Below are 14,582 nucleotides of genomic sequence, written 5' to 3' on the forward strand. Positions count from 1 at the left end.
AAGATGAAAACCAGGGCACAAAAGCCACTGACAGAGGAACAAGTGACATGGTTAACCTTGGAAAGAAATGGATAGATGGAAAAAAAAAAATTGTGTTCTGATTGCTTTACTGACCAGCTGTTCTCTCTCATGATTTCAGTGAAGGAATAACTGCAGATGTGGTGGAAATAGCAAGAGAATTAGAAGTGGAGCCTGAAGATGTGACTGAACTGCTGCAATCTCATGATAAAACTTGAATGGATGAGGAGCACTGCAGAGAAATTGTTCGTGAAAGGGTCAATTGACGCAAATTTTGCCTTACTGTAAGAAATTGCCACAGCTACCTCAACCTTCAGCAACCACCAATCAGCGAGTAGTCACTAACATGACGACCCTCCACCAGTAAAAAAAATTATGACATGCTTGAAGGCTCAGATGGTTAACATTTTTTAGGTAAGGTACGTACTTTTTTTAAGACACAAATGCTATTGCACAATAGACTAGTGTCATGATTCACTATATTGCAATATTTGCTTTATTGTGGTCTGGAACTGAACCCACAAAATCTGAGGTATGACTGTAATACATGGTGGAAGGGGTAGCAATACTTTGGGGTGGGAAGAAACAGCACCACAGCATTGATGGCAGTAATAGCCTTGAACATGTTTACCAAGAACTGACAGTTTATTAACTAGGTAGAGGAAGGGTAAGAAAATATAATATCCCTAGTGTCTTCCTGAAATGAGAATTATTTGGCTGACACAAACTTGGCAGCCAAGGGGACTACCTTTAGCCTGAGACTTTTGTTCATCTAATGATCTAATCTGTTCTACTCCAGTAAAATGGAAGATCATCATTCTCAGCCAGACGCCAATCTGTGCTTCTTCAGGATAGCCTAACACAACAAAAAGGCTCTAGTCTTCTTTGGTTGCTTTTTGGGGAAGTCATTTAACATCTCTGGTTCTCAGCTTTTAATCACATCTGCTTAAATGCCTACTCTCTCATAGGGAGGGAGAAAATAGAATGAGAATGTTTAAACTTCTTCAGTTCCAAAAGCCTTCCATGATGTTAATTTATTCCTAGTCTAACGTTTCTTCTACGTGTATTATCACTTCCTCATTTTAGGATTCTTGCTATGTTTACTTGCAGCCTTCCTATTTCCAAATTTCAGTCCTCTGCTTCCCACTAATCCATTTCCTAACAACCCACACTCAGAAATGTTACTCTTCTTAGGAATTCTACAGAGCTATCTGTATTTATCATAAAGCAGCTACATGTATGTACCAGTTTGCCTAGTACAGTTCAGGTTTTCCCTTACCCTAGCATAATTATAGCTATCCTACTCATAATTTACTTTGTAGATTAAAATGTTTGTATATGTCTAAGAGCAGAGCATTTGCACTGTATACAATAGTCAAAAATCTCTCCTTAATGAGGTATCCTTTTTTCTTTTTTACAAAGTAGTGTCATGCACATTTATCATGCACCTTCTCTAAACCTGTACAAAGCTCTTAAATACCAAGATGTAACCAATGTGAAATACTTCTCAGAGGCCAGATGAGGCTCAATATATATTCAGAAAGATCACAGGTCAGAGAATGGGATAATTATTAAATAAAGAAGCAGGATTTGCTAACAGTTAACATCTGGGAAAGAAATAGGAAACAAGAAACTTTACGATTAAGCTCTATTCTCTGAAGACAAGAAGTTTCTAACAGGTAGCCTAGTAACAATACCTTCTTACAAGAGGTGAAAAGGCTCAGGCTTTAAGAGGGGACTCTGAGGCCCTGAACCTCTTCAGTTGAAGCTGAGGTCTTAGGAGTAATTAACAATGTGTTCTCATTTCTAGTGCTTTCATGCTTTTTTAGGGGGAAAAGATCAAGCATCCACTGAATTCATCCAACAAGAAGCCATAACTTTATTAATGATAGAAACAGTACAAATTTCAAACCAAGCTGCAGTTACTCTTTTGAAACACCAAAAAAAGTCCTCTTTTCAGATGGTTACATTGTTAATTCCTGTAAGAGAAAAGAGCATCAGAGGTCATTACAGGCAAAAACTGAGAGAAGTCAGGGCACTAAAAACCCCCAGGCAACTCAGAATACTTTGGAATAAGGCTTCCTAATTGGCTGATACTAAGCACAGAGCACAGAAGATAAAGTCACCCATAACTGGTCAGGGCAGAAGGAGTCAAGGAATAAAGGCTCAGACACTTACCATAATAGCATTTACAATATCATTACTGTTGTTCTTCAGGGCTCGGACTGCCTTTGCCCTCGACACATTTGCTTGTGACATGACCAATTCTATGTCCTTAACTTCCACACCTGTTTCATCAACCTGTAAGAGTGGGAGGGAAAACAATAAATTAAAGGCAAGAACAACTTCAGTAGTTCTTAGAAGTCAGGCATCTCTTGAATATAGTTCGTAACATTACCCAAAAGCTACTTAACTCAAAGGAGTTCAAGAGTCTCAAACAATATAGAATCCACCCATCAATACAAACATAGTATTATTTGGAGAGTATTAAAACTACAAAAGATTTCCTTATATACCTCTTCCTCTTCACTCTCCTCTTGTACAGTTGGAGTCTGTGTGTTTTCTTGAATGTTTGAGACAGCTTCACCTTGAACTTTGAATTTCTCAGCAGCTGCTAGCTGTGCTTGCTGAGATAAATCCTCGATCTACAGGGCAGAAAAAACATTCATGTGAGTAGATCAATCTGCAGGAAATGAAAGAAATCATTTATCTTTTCCAAACTCCTACTCTAAACCCACTTCACATTAACTAACTTTAATTTTAATTTTAGCTTTAAATTGCTGGCCTCATTCAGATTATATATCACTGTCAGACAAAGGAGTAGCTTAGGTCTAAAGCAGTGGTTCTCATCTAGGGGGTGATTTTGTTCCCTAGGGGACACCTGTCAAATGCTAAGAAATTTTGCTGGCTATCACAACTGGATGTGATACTGCTGGTAGACATCTATAATCCACAGGACAGTCCTTCTACCACAAAGAATTATTTGACCCAAAAAGTCAATAGCCCTGAGGTTGAGAAACCCTGGTCTAGAGCAACTCCCAAGAAAACTCTCCTTACCTTGGCTTCCCCAAAAACTATGTAGGTATCTGAAGCTGGGCTCTTGTAGACATCTGGTTTTGTGATGACGAAGAGGATATTCTTAGATTTCCGGATAGTGACTCTAGTAACCCCTGTAACCTGTCGAAGACCCAGTTTGGACATAGCCTAAAGAATAGACAAGAACATCAGGTTTTCAGCTTCTTTAGAAGCAGCCTCAGAAAGTAAGGAACTTAATAATAAATAATACTACATACTAAGCAAAGACTTTGTGGACTAAGAAAAGTTTACATAGGAATATGGAATTGATTTTCCTGGGTTTTCTGCCATAGTAACTTTTATTAGTTTAACTATACATGATTCTACCACTACCAAGAGTTCCACAACAGTTCCCCATCTCTAAAGTTGCTTCATCATAACCTTTAATCTTTGTTTGTAACTTAAACTCTTACCTTCCGTGCTTTCTTTTCACTCCGGCTCTGTTTTGCTTTACTGACTGGTTCTTCATCGATTTCAGCTGCTGCTGCCAGCTAAGAAGATCAAACAGCTACAAGTAAACTGGAATGTAAGACCTGGATACCACAATCCCCATGTGGTTTTCCCCTTATGAAGGTTCACAGCTCCAAATACATTAAGACAGCTTTTCTGATCAACACTGGTTTTCCAACGCTTCCTTGACCTAAGCATTTACACTAGTAAATAACACAATACACACCTGGGCTTGTTGTGTGGTTGTCTGTGTGGAATCCTGTTCCTCGAGCTCTGGTACTGATTCATCACTGTCAGATTCTGTTCCAGACCCTAAGATGACAAATAACGTTTACTATTTTAGAGTAGAGATTACAAGCAAGAGGCACCTCACCATGGCCTGCTCAGACTAGAGGTCAATAGCTTAAGCTGGACCTCACAAAATTAAATGTAAATCAACTGACTTGTATGAAGCCAGTCTGACAGCCCCCAATTTAGTCACAAACTAGTGTGTACACATCCATTAAAGACCCAGCCCCAGACCTGAGAAGTAATGAATTAATAGATACAGCTAAGCAGTTAGTATACTGTAACTGCTTCCTTTCCCTCAAGGTCTTCACTTCTTGGCACAGGCAAATACCAAGGATGTATATAATCCCAAATTCTACCCAACAGTCCAATCATCCCAGAAAGGTTCTGGCAGACAAGGTGCCTCCAGAAATACTATTTAAGGGAAAAAAACAGTAAGATCACATTGTGGAGGAAGACTGAGGTTGGGGGAGGATACACTTTCCCCTCATCCTTTAAAGTGGGTTGGGTGAGGCCAGAAGCAGTTGTGTACACACATTTAGCCTTATTTTCAAACCATTTTCAAACCATTTAGACCAGTTTGGTCTAACATAGGTTGAAGGTTTTACTCAGTGATGCCAATCTATAGTTCTAATAAGTCACTTCTGCTAGGTACTGCCCTGTGACCTCTCCCATTTCTTCCAAACATAATTCACAAATTTTAAGTTTCCCTCAATTGAAAGGCCAAGCATCAACAGACTACTGAAGGAAAAAGCAAACACCTGTACCATTCTCAGGTTAGGAAAAATAGGTCTTTTAAGAAAAGGGAGTCCCTGGGCACTGGTTATTACTAAGTCTAAGAAGTGAAAAATTCAGATAGTTCCAGATTTCCTAATAGATTAGCAAATCCCAGGCCCAGGGACAAGGTTAGTGACGTGACAGAGATTAGAGCAAATTAAAGGTCTAGTAGGTCTTGGTTTTCAACATCAGATCAGTTAGGTAAAAATGACAGCAAACCCAGGGTTAGTCTGGACCACATTACACAAGAGGATATACAATCGACTATCTGAGGTGAAAACCAAGATTCTGTTTCACATTCCTAGAGCTTTTGCCTTTAAATTCACCATTCTATGTTCTATGTCCAAACACAAGCAGATATACCAGAAAAAGCGGCGCATCCTACTGTTAGTATTGGTGGGTGGCCCCCAGGAGGGTTGTGGGCAACACACCATGCACACGGCAAACCAAGGCAAATACCCTTATTGTTCTTCAGAACAGGTTGCTTGGCAGAGGGGGTTGGGGCAGGGATCCCAGCAGGTTTGGGGGTGGGCATGTTGACGAGGACCGGCTGGAAAGGCACTCGCCCTGAGATTGGTTCCGGGGGAATCAGAGGCGGCAGCTCATCCTCATCAGCAGGGGCTGAGAGCTTATGGGGTGATTCCAGCACCAGCCCAGGTGAGGACGGCAGAAACTGCTGTTTAGGAAGCAGAGGGGGAACTGGGGAGGGAGCAACAGGCAGAGAGACTGATGGAGTAGGTGCTGGAGAGACAGATGCTGATCCAGCTTTATTAGGAAGGACCTTCTCAGAGGCATCTGTTGCTGAAAGGGTAGATGTCTCAGACTCAGAAGCCAAGGGGCCCTTTGGGGAATGAAAAGAATCTTTGCCTTTTAAGGGAGAAATAGGGAGGGGTTTTGGAGTCTTTGGAGCAGAAACTTTCTGAGTGGAGACTGTTAGGAGAGGGACTGGAGCCACTGTAGAAAGGGGTCCCTTAGTACCATTCTGAACTGAGGGATCTGGGCATGCAAGAGGTGAAACAGCAGAACTCTTCTTGGCTGGTGGAACTTTGGGAGCTGTGAGGCCTTTCTTTACTGGGAGCTCTTTAGATGCCTGAGGGGCAGTGGACCCCAAGGGACATGTGACAGGAACTGGGGAGGTAGGGGCCTTCTTGGGGGAGGGAGGAATCACAGCTGAGGAAACAGGGGCCCCTTTGGAGGATGGGGTAGCTGGGGCTCTTTTGGGGGATGAAGTTGCTGAGGCTTCTTTGGGGGCCAGAGACTCTTTAGGGGAGGGAGAAATCACGGCTGATGCAGTGGGGGCCCCTTTGGGGCCTGGAGTTGCTGGAGACTCTTTGGGGACTGAAGAGGCTCTTTTGGGCGAAGGTGGAGCCACAGATGGTGGAGTTGCTAGGCCCCCTTTGGGGGAGGGAGGAGCCACAGCTGGGGGAGTAAGGTCCCCCTTTGGAGGTGAGGCTCTTTTGGGAGATGGGGCTGCTGAGGCCCCTTTGGGGGTAGGAGGGGCTCCTTTGGGAGGTGGGGTAGCTGGGGATCCCTTGGGGGATGGAGGATTCACAGCCAGAGAAGCAGGGGTCTCTTTAGGGGATGGAGTTGTTGGCTCTCCTTTGGGGGGAGGAGGAGCCACAACTGAGAGAGTGGAGGCCTCTTTGGGAGATAGAGTTGCTGGGTCCCCTTTGGGGGAAGGAGCCACAGCTGGGGGAGTAAGGTCCCTCTTTGGAGGTGAGGCTCTTTTGGGAGATGGGGCTGCTGGGGCCCCTTTGGGGGGAGTAGGGGCCCCTTTGGGAGGTGGGGTAGCTGGGGTTCCCTTGGGGGATGGAGTTGCTGGGGCTCCTTTGGGGGAGGAAGGAGTCATAGCTGGAGGAGCAGGGGTCTCTTTAGGGGATGGGGTTGCTGGCCCCTCTTTGGGGAGAGGAGCCACCACAACTGAGGGAGTGGGGGCATCTTTGGGAGATAGAGTTCCTGGGTCCCCTCTGGGGGAAGAAGCCACAGCTGGGGGAGTAAGGTCCCCCTTTGGAGGTGAGGCTCTCTTGGGAGATGGGGCTGCTGGGGCCCCTATGGGGGTAGCAGGGGCTCCTTTGGGAGATGGGGCTGCTGGGGCTCCTTTGGGGGTAGCAGGGGCTCCTTTGGGAGATGGGGTAGATGGGGATCCCTTGGGGGATGAAGGATTCACAGCCAGAGGAGCAGGGGTCTCTTTAGAGGATGGAGTTGTTGGCTCTCCTTTGCGGGGAGGAGGAGCCGCAACTGAGAGAGTGGAGGCCTCTTTGGGAGATGGAGCTGCTGGGTCCCCTTTGGGAGAAGGAGCCACAGCTGGGGGAGTAAAGTCCCCCTTTGGAGGTGGGGGTCTTTTAGGAGATGGGGCTGCTGGGGCCCCTTTGCGGGTAGCAGGGGCTCCTTTGGGAGGTGGGGTAGCTGGGGATCCCTTGGGGGATGAAGGATTCACAGCCAGAGGAGCAGGGGTCTCTTTAGGGGATGGAGCCGTTGGCTCTCCTTTGCGGGGAGGAGGAGCCACAACTGAGAGAGCGGAGGCCTCTTTGGGAGATGGAGTTGCTGGGTCCCCTTTGGGGGAAGGAGCCACAGCTGGGGGAGTAAGGTCCCTCTTTGGAGGAGAGGCTCTCTTGGGAGATGGGGCTGCTGGGGTCCCTTTGGGGGTAGCAGGGGCCCCTTTGGGGGGCAGGGTAGCTTGGGCCCCTTTGGGGGGTGTGGTAGCTGGGGCTCCCTTGGGGGAGGAAGGAGTCACAGCTGGAGGAGCAGGGGTCTCTTTAGAGGATGGAGTTGCTGGCCTCCCTTTGGGGGGAGGAGGAGCCACAACTGAGGGAGCGGGGGCCTCTTTGGGAGATGGAGCTGCTGAATCCCCTTTGGGGGAAGGCGCCACAGCTGGGGGAATGAGGTCTCCCTTTGGAGGTGGGACTCTTTTGGGAGATGGGGTTGCTGTGCCCCTTTTGTGGGGAGTAGGGACTCCTTTTGGGGAGGAAGCAGTCACAGCTGGAGCAGGGGTCTCTTTAGGGGATGGGATTGCTGGCCCTCCTTTAGGCGGAGGAGGAGCCACAACTGAGGGAGTGGGGGCCTCTTTGGGAGATGGAATTGCTGGCTTCCCTTTTGGGGAGGAAGGGGTCACAGCTGGAGGAGCATGGGTCTCTTCAGGGGAAGGGGTTGCTGGCCCCATTTTGGGAGAGGGAGGATCCACAGCTGAGGGAATGGGAACCTTTTTGGGAGATGCAGTTGCTGGGCTCCTTTTGGGGGAAGTATGGGCCCCTTTGGGAGATGGAGTAGTGGGAGACTCCTTGAGGGTCGGAGTTGCTGGGGCTTCTTTGAGGGAAGGAGCCATAGCTAGAGGAGTGAGGGTCTCTTTAGGGGATAGGGTTGCTGGTCCTCCTTTGGGAGAAGGAGGAGCCATAGGTGGGGGAATGGGAGACTCTTTGGGGGATGGTGGAGTAGGGGAATGCTTCTTGGCTAGTGATCCTTTAGGGACATGAAAAGAAAGACTGGCCTCTGGAAGAGAGGATGCTTCAACTGGAGAAATAAGGGATGACAGATTTCCAACAGAAGTATCAGGGATAGCAGGTACACTTTTAGAAACAGAAGGAGTAAGACTTAAGGTAGTAGTAGTAGAAGCTGAATCCTTCTTGGTTGGAGGTCTTTTAGACTGAGGAGACACACTAGTCCCTAAAGGAGATGGGGAGTCAGCTAGGAAAGTTCCTTTGGAAGATGCAGTAACAGAAGCACCAGAGTCCTCAGCTGGGCATCCTTCAGGAGAGGAAGTTATAGGTGCCAATGGTAAGGTTTGAGAAATATCATGAACTTTCTTTGCACCTTGACGAGTACCAGCTGGAGGAAGAGAGGGAAAGGACTCAGATGTGGGAGTTTCAGGGACGTGTGCCACAGTAGCTGGAGAAGGAGAAAGATTCTGGGGAGATAAAGTTACAGCTGGAGCCACAGGACAACTTTCGGAGGCTGGAGGGATCAAAGGTAAAGTAGTAAGAGTGGAAATACCCTTTTTGGTTGGGTGGCTTTTAGAAGCTAAAGAGACAGTGCCTTCTATAAGAGGGCTGGCTGTAGTTGTAAGAGTGGAGGTTCCTTTGACAGTTGTAGGAGCCATCCCATCAATGGCAGCACTTTCCAAAGGAAATGCAGCTTCAGTTGTGGTAGTGAGAGAATTTTTGAAAAGCAGACTAATGGGGTCTGGGTTTGCATAAGAATCTGTCTTCATTGTAGAGGCTGGGGAGTTAACACCCAGAGGAGAGGGAGTAGCACTGCCCGGCTTAACTACGGGGAGAGGCTCTACATAGCTTTTCTTTGCTAAAGTGGCTTCAGGAGAAAGAGCTATCTCCAGAGAAGATGATGTACTCTGGAGACAGGGGGGAGTTTTAGGGGCTACCAGGGCTGATGAAACTCCTATAGCAGAGGCAGGTGCAGTTTGGAGATCTTGTGTTGGGAACTTCACTAATCCTGAAACAGGGAGACATCTGGGGTCCTCAGTGGGAGCTGGCACAGGTGGAGAGACTGGTATCCCCAGAGTGGTGGTTACTTGAGAAACAGAAAGCTCTTTGGGAGCCACAACCATGGCAGTATGAGAAGATGAATCCTTACTACTTATGGGACCTGATGAAATTGGAGGAGAGACACAAGTGGCTACCTCAAAGGTAACAGGTGCTCCAGAAATTGTAGAGGGGCTAGTCATCACAAGCGGAGTGGTTCCAACAGAAGAAACAGGAGCTTTCTTCAAGTCTGAGCTCCCCGGAGAAGCAGCAGTAATTTGGGCCACCAAAGGCTGATGCGAAGCATTAGGAGAGTCTTTGAGAATGAGAGAGGCTGTAGGAGATGAGGGAGAAGAGGTAGCTACATTTGAGGAGCCAGAAGGGCTGCAGGAGGCTATGCCAGTGATGGTAGAGGGGCCTCTGTCAACAGTCAGAGCCAAAGGGGAAGTTGGAACCCCCACTGGAACCACCTCACCAGCAGGAACCATCTCATTTCCGGAAGGAAGGGGAGGAATCACAGATCTCTGAGAAGGGCAAGAGGCACCTGTAGAAGAGTGATCTACAGAAACAGTATCTTCTATAGGATCTGACAGAACATTAGAGACTGTTTGACCTGAAGGTGGGACTGGAGAACCAAGAGAACTCTGATGAAAAGGTGCAGGGTGAGAGCCCAGAGAACTGAGGAAAACTGGGGGGACATCAGGGGCCACAGACTGAGCTGAAAGAGATAAGGCAGCAGGTGGACTAACGGGTCCCTTTAGGCTGAGGCTTACTGGATTTTGTGGAGACGTCAGAGCTGAGGAAACAGGGATACCTTTGACCTGAGGGGAAGGGATGTCCAGGGGAGTGGCAGGTGGCATCTGAGGACATGAGGCTATTCCAGATTGAACAGAGGCCAAAGGAGTCACAAGATGGGAAGGAATAGTACTGACTATACCTGGAGGGATGGGGATATCTTTTGGATTAGGGACTACATGAGAGGAAGTCTGAATGGGAGAGGTCTTTGGTTTTGTGGAAGCAATGGGAGTTGATGGAGATGTCACTGATCCCAATTCAGCCACTGCAACCGAAGGAGGTGAACTAAAAGGGTTAGGTGGATAGCCAGAGCTCTTCTGAACTGAGTGGGGTGCCAGGGCCACCAGAGACAAGGGAGCTGAAGAGGAATGAACACCTTTCATAGTTATCATGGGAGAGGCCAGAGCTAAGGCAGCTGGGGAGATGGGAGGCCCCATTAGGTTTGGTAGGAAAGTTGGGGCGTCAGCAGGGGGTGGGATAGCTCCCAAAGGAAGGGCTGTCCCAGTGGATGACTGGGGAAAAGGAGCTTCAAAAGGGGTTGAGGCAACAGAGGGAGAAAGTAACGGGGAAGGCTGATGAGGGGTTCCCAGGGGGCACTCTTGAGGGGCCAGGGAACAAGGAGGGGTAGGGGTAGGTTTAGGCTGCGCTAAAGCAGCAGTGACACTCAAGGCTGAAGACACAGGAAGCACAGCTGGAAGAAAGGAAAAAAAAAAGAGGGGGGCGGGAAATAAAGAAGGAAAAGGGAGGGAAAAAACAAAGGTGAGTTATACAGCCAAACTTGCTACAACATGCCTCTCACAGGAAACACTGGAATTTTAAATTTGAGTATGAAAGTCACCACACAGGATTAGACAAAGGTGACAAGCAACAGCAACCTTCCCCAAACATACTTCAGTGGTCAAGTAACAATACACTCCTTTCCTCATCTCTTGTTTCCCAAGTTCTACCAAAATAAGTGAACTATTTTAGGGTGAAGAGAACAGTCTTAACAGCAGCCTAATAGTCTCTAAATGGGGAGCACAGGCCCAGGAATGAGTTGGGAATAGCATGCTTTCTACCTTTTCCCAGTTGTGCCCTTCCCTTTCCTCCTCAAATGAACCATGTCTTCTTCACAGGCCAAATAATTACCACTAGAACAGTTCTACCCCGTCCACCCAAGGAGCATGAATTGAAATACTGAAAACTGGAACAAGGAAGCTAGTGAATGATGATAATGATGGGGAATCAGATCTGAATGAGAAAAAACAGGTCTTTTAGTGTTAAGGCTTCCACTAGGTCAGGAAAAATCTGACTCTTAGAATTTAATACTAAGTATTAAATACTAAGTCACTTAGCCTCTCTATACCTCATTTTACTAACTCCAAACAATCAACCACAAACGGCTGGACTCAGTCTCTAAAGACCTTTCTAGGTAATGTTACCCCTTCAGATGAATTAGATCACAAGGGACAGAGCTTAGTCACAAGGATAGGAACTGTATTATGAAATTGTAATCCAACTTGTTAAACCAGACTGTGGTTCTATTTCGAACAGGAGTGGAGAGAATACACTGGATCTCCACCCCTTAATCTGGATAAGTATGTCATTCTGCCAAAATAGACCAGTATTTGGCACTAGTGTAATGCTAAGCAAAAGATTTTCTGAATGATGAAAAAAATCATGCTTACTAATCAGTAGGTAACACAGTATTAGATCAACAAACGCTTAACATCTAGATGGGAGTATTAAAAAAGGAAAGCCTATAGAATCCAAATTCACAATGTACTCAACTGAGAGTATCCTGCTACAGAAAAGACTAGTGGCTCAACCAGTTTCTCCTGGAGAGTGAGTAGGTCAAAGTCCTATGATTACAGTGCAAATGCTCTCAAACATATTAATCAGAACTTGCAACTTGCAGAGTGTTTTCCTCTGCCTGGACCTCAAGATGGGATTAGCCCCACATTACTTGCTTTAGATACTGTACCCGATACCCTGAGTCAGCTTCCTCATTCAAATAGTTATTTAATTATAGTTATTAAAAAAACAAAACAAAAAAACCCAAGTGATCATCACTAGCACTTGCTTTTATGTAACCTACCGTGCAATCTCAGAATATACAGGAATAAATTTAACAGCACTAAGGATTGCTTCAGAAGCAAACAGCGTTAGTTTTGAAACCTGAAACCACATTATTCTAAGTTCATTTGAATTTCAGTCTCCACATTTGTAAAATCAAGCTGTTCACCAGATTCTCTAAAATTTTGTTCAGCACTGACATTACAGGTTAGAGACCAGTCCCTTATCTTTTACCTTTCTTAAATCCACTGTAGTTTAAGGATTTCACATAGCTCATTCCGCAGCTCAGAGGCCCCCTCCTTTCTTTTCCAGCAGCTGTACTAATCCCTCCAGCTGCTAAAATCAGACAGGTGCGGAGGGAGAACCTTAATGCTTTCTACTATAAACAACTCTATTTTAATTCCAGGAGACAAAAATTGCCCTTAAGTGACAGGTGGAGGTTTTTTTTTTTAAATGAATTTACCATAAAGGGGGAAAAATGAGTTAAGGATGGAGGTCACAGGTCACAGCCTGAAAATTCCCTTCATCTAGTTCTGCACAACTGACTCAGCAAAAAGACTATCATAGTTTTTCCACTAGCCCCTCTCAAGTTTTAGAGAGATGTATTTCAATCAGAATTCAAAACTTGCCTTTACACTATGCTCTACATTCAGTAATTCCAAAGCTGAAAAGCTGTTAAAGGAAGGCTTTATTTCAATCCTGGGTTCCAGACAAGCTGTTGATGCAGACATTCCAGCACACTAGAAGCATCTCAGCACCAATGCATAAAATAAGGTAACCCATCTAGGAGGGCCCTGAGGCCCGGTATGACACATTTACCACCAGCACATCTCATCCAGACATGTGATGATGGCACAATGCCAAGCACTGCCATCTAAAACCTTGATGTAACTTGCTGGCTGGAACTTCACAAAAGCTCAGGTCTCCTTGGCCTGCCAGTGTGTCACCTAGTTCCCATAGGTAAGAATCACTGAGCCCCTTCCCTGCTCAGTTTTCCTACGTGAGGGGAGGATTTCACAGAAGAGCTCTCTTTGGGGCAGCTGCCATGACCTATAAAGCAAATCAGGGAGCTTTCAATGTTCCTGAATCTTAAACACACTGTTTTTATTCTACTCCCTAACGAAGTCCCTTCAGGACATCAGTTAATATTACGGACTCTCCTCCACGGTAAAGCTACGGTCCCGTCTTTAATGAGTGTTAACACTAAGACAAAACTGTATTCGTCACTTTACCCACCAAATGCTTTCAGGGTCAATCTTAATTAACGGCAAACGGTCTAGGGGAACCTACCTGTCTCAGCCTGGGGCTGTGGCAACTCCTGCTCTGTAGCAGGGACGGTTTCTGTGGCTTCACCAGGCATTTCTGAAGGAAGGGAATAAAAAGGAGGCCTGAATTGACTGGGATTCGATCCCAGCTCCCAACCGACAGTCAAGTATTCTTAAAATTCTGCAGAGGACTGTTAAGAAAAAAATCGTAAGGGTGTTTGGGACAACCCTCCCCAAAGCAGCGAGCATAGGTGAACTATGACGTTTTCAGATCTCTGAACGAGAGAATCACCTGCTTTCGCCGCTCCTCTTCACTCCGCACAGAGCGGACTTCCCAGTGCCCAGAAGTCCAAATCCACACTCCAAATCCCACAAAAGAGCAACACCACTGCGTTCTCAATCCAAGGGAGGGGATGCCGGTCTGGCTCCCGAGCACGGGAGACTTCGGACGCTACCGTGAAGCCACCCCCACCCTCCCCCGGGCTCGGACTTTCAGGACTCCCGTTTGCCGACTATCGGGAACCAAGAGAGAAAAGAGGATGCCTTATGTCTCAACACTCGTTGGTCACAGTAAAAATCGTGTGTGTGTGTGGGGGGGGGTCCTCGCGCGCCCGCAGGGAGAGGAGTTTCCAAAGCTGTGACCCCTTAACATCTTCTGGGTTCTCGTGAAGCCGTTCCCAACAGCAGACGTTCCCACTTCCACCCTCAACACTGCACCTGCTCTCATCTTCCCAGCCCTGGACTCCCGGCCAGCAGCCTTTATGCCCTGCTTTTGCCAGGACACCAACAGCAGACCCCATTTTGTCCGGAGGCCCCCAAGGCCACACTGCCCAGGGCCGAGTGGGAACTCAGTGGCCCCATAAACCCTCCAACTTTCCTTAGCTCCCAGTCCTCAGGGCAGCTCAGCGCGCAAGAAAGGCGGATGGCTGTGGATAAAAAGTAGCGGAGAAGATACCACTTACTGTGCGGGAAACGCGGAACCAAGATGGCGGCAGAAAGAGAGCGAGCGAGAGCGTGACCCACGCCTGTTGCAGGAGGAAGTCTGGCGGAGGGGGCGGGGCCAGGATCCGATTCCGGGTCAGGAGCTGCCGGTAGTCACTTCCTTTAACCAGTGACCTGTCTGGTTGTTTCCAGACGGGCGTGGTGACGAGGTCTAAATAAGGGTAAGAATTCAGGACAGGACGCGCAGGTTTGGCAGGAACTGTTGCTCGGAGCAATGCAATCCTTAGATAGCCGACCCCTTCCCATCCCCCTAGTTGAGGCGTTTTTAATACGCGAAGGGCGACTTCGTGAGAAGCAACCTCTGCTCCCCTGTCGGCAAAGTAGTGACGGCGGTATTATCGCTACTTCCTGACTTTGCTTTCTCAAATAATGTAGGGAATACAAG

At 47.0% G+C, this 14,582-nt stretch overlaps 2 protein-coding genes across 2 annotated transcripts; both read right to left on the reverse strand.

Annotated features, from left to right (window-relative positions):
- Positions 1 to 1,873: 1,873 nt before the first annotated feature.
- On the reverse strand, positions 1,874 to 14,282 carry LOC140685438 (nascent polypeptide-associated complex subunit alpha). The gene is made up of 8 exons (XM_072972487.1): positions 14,158 to 14,282; positions 13,221 to 13,292; positions 3,770 to 3,855; positions 3,507 to 3,584; positions 3,076 to 3,222; positions 2,535 to 2,663; positions 2,197 to 2,319; positions 1,874 to 1,997 (listed from the first exon to the last, which is right to left on the reverse strand). The coding sequence occupies exons 2-8, from the start codon at positions 13,288 to 13,290 to the stop codon at positions 1,983 to 1,985; spliced, it is 648 nt and encodes a 215-aa protein (XP_072828588.1). The 5' UTR covers positions 13,291 to 13,292; positions 14,158 to 14,282; the 3' UTR covers positions 1,874 to 1,982.
- On the reverse strand, positions 3,776 to 10,627 carry LOC140700332 (uncharacterized; the record flags this gene model as incomplete). The annotated part of the gene is made up of 1 exon (XM_072973828.1): positions 3,776 to 10,627. A coding segment is annotated over one exon (5,682 nt), but the record flags the coding sequence as incomplete, so codon positions are not given.
- Positions 14,283 to 14,582: the final 300 nt, after the last annotated feature.

Source organism: Vicugna pacos, chromosome 12 (assembly GCF_048564905.1).
Source record: "Vicugna pacos chromosome 12, VicPac4, whole genome shotgun sequence".
NCBI classification, from domain to species: Eukaryota; Metazoa; Chordata; class Mammalia; order Artiodactyla; family Camelidae; genus Vicugna; species Vicugna pacos.